The following is a 5,389-nucleotide window of genomic DNA, read 5'->3' as shown; positions in this document are numbered from 1 at the left end:
TGAGAGCTGTTTACAGTAAGTGAAACAAGAAAACACTTTATATTTTTATTGCATAGGTGTCACATACTAATTCATTTAAAAAACAGAACTCTCACAGTAAATATATAATTGTCTCAACAAAACACCTTACCCAACCCACTGCTGATACTCAGATGAACAAGACATAGATCTCACTGACCAGCCCCCCAAAGCTCACCCCCACGAAGGTCTTCATTGACCCCTCATTCATCTGTTGCCTACCCAACTCCAGACTCAGAGTCCACTGCCACTTGAAATGTCTCTTCTTCCCAGAATGTGACATAGACATAAGGTCTTTTTCTCTATTCCCCGCTGAACTCAAAATACAATTGGGCTCTCTGGAGATGCACCTCAAGAAAGACTGTAGACTGTAACTTATGCCAAATCTGCCCCAATCCCCCTGAAAATCTGGGCATGGAGGTGAATCGGGGGTTCTATTACCTCTGTATGCATGGCACATTATTCCTGTATGTATTACACATTAACCCTATATTGTATTACACACATGAAACAGTGTTTCCACAAAAGAAATTTCAGCATTATAGATTACCAGATCAATGTAAATTAAAACCAGAAGGAGATAGGGAACAGAGAGATGGCAAAACTGGTTGACTTAGGTTCAATCTTCAGCATCCCATACAGTCACCTGAGCACCACCAGGAGTGTTTCCTGAGTACAGATCCAGGAATAAACCCTGATTATTGGTAGGTGCAGCCAAAAAAAACCACAAAAACAGAACAAAACAAAAAAACAGAAGGAGATAGTCCTATATATTTCAACCAGAATGGTTATACAGAAAACACTGACTATAAGAATCACTGGTGAAGAAATAAGGTAGTCATCAGCTTAAACATACATTTACCATATAGGTATTTCAATCCTAGATATGAAAAACTTACATCCACAAATATAAAAAAACATTCATTGGCTTCATTCATAAGAGCCACAAACACCCACCCAAGGGAGAATTTATAGGCAGAGGCATATTCTTACTGTGATTTGCTTCTCAGCCACAAAATGAAATAATCAGCCAATACATCTAACAACACCAATGAATATCAAAAGCATTACATGAATGAAAGAAACCTGCCACAAAAGAATACACAGCCTTTGAGTCCAACTTTATACACTAAATTTTTGTTTTGGTTTTGTTTGTAGGTCACACTTGGCAGTGCTCAGGGCTTACTCTTGGCTCTGAACTCAGATCACTCCTGGTAGGCTTGGGGGAACATATGAAATGCCGGGGATTGAACCCAAGTTAGTTGCATGCAAGGCAAGTGCCCTACCAGCTGTCCTATCACTCCAGCCCCCAAAGTTTACAAATTTATTGAACAAGGAAAACTAATCTTGGGACAAAAAAAAAATCAGGTTAATTGTGACTTCTACTGGGGTGAGTCAAGGTTTGCCAGAAAGGTGTGGAGACGCTTTGGGGGCATATAAAGGTTTTATCGACAAAATGTCCTGTTGATAAAACAGGTCACGATCACGATCACCCTGTTGTTTGTCGATTTCCTCGAGCAGGCACCAGTAACATCTCCTTCTTCCTAGCCCTGAGATTTTAAAAGAGCCATTTCAATGCTCTTTCAGGATTAGGAGAATGAGACCCATCATTGTTACTGGTATTTGGCATATTGAGTACGTTTGCTAGACTCTGCCGTGCGGGCAGGATACTTTTGGTAGCCTGCCAGGTTCTCCAAAGGAAAACATAAGATAATAAGATGTAGTGTGGTTGCAAATGCGGCCGCGTGCTTCCGGCAGCTGGATTTTAAAGTCTCTGCGTCTTGGCCGTTGATGGGACCAACCTGGCGCTGGTGGCAGCTGGTGGGTGTGACGCCTACCTACTGGAAGATGGGGGGTCTGGGTGGAGAAGGCCCAGACCCAGTCCAAGTAGGCTTGGAGACCTCAGCCCCGGGACCAGCATGCCTGGATTCCTCTGCCAGTTCTTTCATGCATGAGGCCCATCCGGACGTGTAGAGAGTAGTCCCAGCATGGCCGTGGCTGGCTCCAGAGGTCCTCAGCTGCTGGGGCTCTGCTCAGGGCGAGGGCAGGGAGAGAAACTCAACCCTCCCCCCTCCAAGGTGAGGACAGCCAGGAATGGGGGCAGAAGAAAAAACAGGTAAAACAGGTAAAAACTAAAATATCAATGAAAGATTCACTTACTCTCTGTATGTTATTGTTAACAATGTTTTTTAAGTCTATGTAGAAAAATTAAATTCTAGAGGCCTGAAAAAGCACTGTGGATAAGGCACTTGCCTTGCACATGAATGACCTTGGTTGGTTCCCTGGCACTCCTGTTGGTTCCTTAGTTACTGCCAGGAGTGATCCCTGAATACAGTGTCAGGAGTAAGCCCTGAGCACTGGTGGAGGCAGCCTAAAAATGAACAAAAACTTTCAATTAAATTCTAAAAATTGATAGACATGGCTAAATACTTAAGGAAAAATATTATTCTGTGCAGCTTTCTTTGAAATATCTCAATAAATAAGAAGGGAACATGGGCAAATTGTGGTCAAATGTCTAGATAGTGGAGGTGTTTACTATAAACTTCTTACATTTTCTCCAGTTTGAATTTTCATAATGGAATATTAGATGAGAGGAAGAGAAGCAGAACATTTAAGATATCTAGTTATACTTTCTTAACAGTAATCAATGCTTCTCTCCATGTTCTCTGCCCATTAAGGAACACTGGAGAGTTAGATACTGGAAAACTGGAAAAGTCACATCAGGGAGGCAAGGAGAGAGAAGGTACAGGGTAGAAAAGCATATGGCAAGTGTGCTGGGGTGTACAGCAGCCAGGAGCAACCAGAGACACAAGACCAGAGAGAGACAAAGAGAGGGAAGAAGGAAGGAAGGAAGGAAGGAAGGAAGGAAGGAAGGAAGGAAGGAAGGAAGGAAGGAAGGAAGGAAGGGAGGGTAAAGAAAAAGAGAGAGAAAAGTATATTATAAGAAACTGATTTATGGATTTTGGACTTTGCCTAGGCATGTTTGAAATCTCCCAGACAAGGGCCTTGTGGAAAGGCAGGAACTCTCATTAACTTGGGGTCACCTCTGCCCAGATTGGGTCAGGTTCACTCAGGGGAATACAGGTAGTGGGGATAATCCTCCTCATTAAATTCAGTTGATGCTGAACTTGAAGGCGAGTAGCAATGCACTGTCCTGGTAACTGCTAAATGAGTGTTTGAACGATTGGGACTGTAGTACAGCCTAACGGACTCTGAAAATTGACTACCACGAAGAGAAGAAATGGAAACTGCTAGAGGATTCTGCTCCCATCTCCATCTAACTGCAGGAGGGGCCAATCTCAGGTGTGCCCAGATGTCTCATCTGGACAGTCCTTTCCTAACAGATTGCAGAAATCCCTTGTTTCTTTTATCTTTTTTGTTTTGTTTTCTCTTTGTTTAGAGAGCATACCCAGCAACGCTCAGGGCTCATTTTTGGTTCTGTGCTCAGGGATCACTCCTGAGAGGCTCACAGAGTGGGGATCGAACCCAGGTCAGCTGCATGTAAGGGAAGTGCCATAGCAGGTGGACTATCGCTGCAACCCACCCCAAGCTTTTTCTTTTTCCTCTGAGGGAGTTTATTCATGACACTACTTAATTTCCCTCCTAAAACATGGATTGTTCCCTCAGTCTAACACAGTCCAGGATTTCTGTCTTCATATTAAAAGATGAAGCTTAGAACTGGATCACTTGTCCCTTTCTCTCTCTCTTTTTTCTTTTCTTCTATGTGGTTTATCATTTTTTTTTAATTTTTATTAGTGAAACACAATGAGGTACAGTTGTAGACTTACAAATTTTTGTGCTTGGGTTTCAATTATACAACGATCAAATACCCATCCCTCCACCAGTGCCCATTTTCCACCACCACGGATCCCAGTATTCCTCCCACCCCTCATCCCCCCCATCCCACCCTGCCTCTGTGGCAGGGCATTCCCTTTTGTTCTCTCTCTCCTTTTGGGTGTTGTGGTTTGCAAAAGAGGCATTGAGTGTCCCTTTCTCTTTTTATCACCTCCCAGTTAAAAATGCTTACATCTCTTAATGACCAGCATTCGCTTAGATGTGCAGTTGGGCTCGATGCATTCAAGTCTCAACACAATCTTCTTTGTAGTTTTAGCCTTTTTCCGGAAAATAAGCTTAGTTTGATCTCTGTAACCACTCTGTTTCCTGTCATAATGACGCTTTCCCTGGGCATACAGAGAATCCTTGCCCTTCTTGTACTGTGTGATTTTGTGGAGCTGATGTTTGCCACATTTCTTACAAAAAGTTTGGTGGGTTTTCAGTACGTTCACCATGCTTTGCGGCAGCGATGTCCATGAGGAAAGCCACCCCAAGTTTTTTAAATCACCTTCTAATCTGCTTGCTTTGCCGATTTGTCTTCCTGGCTTATTAACATTGTGAATAAATCAGAAATAAGTCTCAGAATGAGAGAGAGAGAGAGAGAGAGAGAGAGAGAGAGAGAGAGAGAGAGAGAGAAAGGTGTCTATGGTAGAGGCAGGCTGGGGGGAGGGGGCAGGAGGGAAACTGGGGATATTGGTGGTGGGAAATGTACACTGCTGAAGCGACGGGTGTTGGAACATCATATGGCTGAAACCCAGTGATAAACAATTGTAACTGTAAAATTAAAAAAATTTTTAATTTAGTCATAAAATTTACATACAAGTGGTACAACATGGAAAGTATCATGCTAAGCGAAATGAGTCAGAAAGAGAGGGATAGACATAGAAAGATTGCATTCATCTGGGGGACATAAAGTAACAAAATAGGATATTAATACCCAAGAATAGCCGAGATCAGTACCAAGAGGATTACTCCATGGCTTAGAGGCCAGCCGGACACTCTAGGGGAAAGGGCAGCTCAGATAGAGAAGGGAGCACCAAATAAAGGGTGTTTGGAGGATCCTCCCAGGAGCGGAGATGCATGTTGAAAGTAGACTATGGACTAAACATGATTGCCACTCAATGCCTCTTTTGCAGACCACAACACCCAAAAGGAGAGAGAGAACAAAAGGGAATGCCCTGCCACAGAGGCAGGGTGGGATGGGGGGGGAGGGGTGGTGGGAGGGATATTATCCATGGTGGTGAAAAGTGGGCACTGATGGAGGGATGGGTATTTGATCATTGTATAATCGAAACCCAAGCACAAAAAATTGTAAATCTACAACTGTACTTCATGGTGTTTCACAAATAAAAAGAAAAAAAAATTTAAAAAAATTTTTTAATTTAAATAAAATGTGGCCCAGAGCTTACCCTTCATGTGAAACTTTGATTTCTGAGATGACCCAGGAAACCCCAAAACCTGAATACCAGCAGAGAGCAGAATGAAGTGTTGGTAGATATGTGGGGGGGGGGGGGGGGAGGGACGTGACCCGGAGGTG

General features: G+C 43.1%; 1 protein-coding gene across 1 annotated transcript; it reads right to left on the bottom strand.

Annotated features, from left to right (window-relative positions):
• Positions 1–4,008: 4,008 nt before the first annotated feature.
• On the bottom strand, positions 4,009–4,307 carry LOC130036140 (60S ribosomal protein L36a-like). Its single transcript, XM_056128125.1, has one exon. The coding sequence runs from the start codon at positions 4,305–4,307 to the stop codon at positions 4,032–4,034; it is 276 nt and encodes a 91-aa protein (XP_055984100.1). The 3' UTR covers positions 4,009–4,031.
• Positions 4,308–5,389: the final 1,082 nt, after the last annotated feature.

Source organism: Sorex fumeus, unplaced genomic scaffold (genome assembly GCF_029834395.1).
Source record: "Sorex fumeus unplaced genomic scaffold, SorFum_2.1 ptg000063l, whole genome shotgun sequence".
Classification (NCBI taxonomy): domain Eukaryota; kingdom Metazoa; phylum Chordata; class Mammalia; order Eulipotyphla; family Soricidae; genus Sorex; species Sorex fumeus.
Note: the sequence above shows the minus strand (reverse complement) of the source record. Positions and strands in the feature narration are given on the sequence as shown.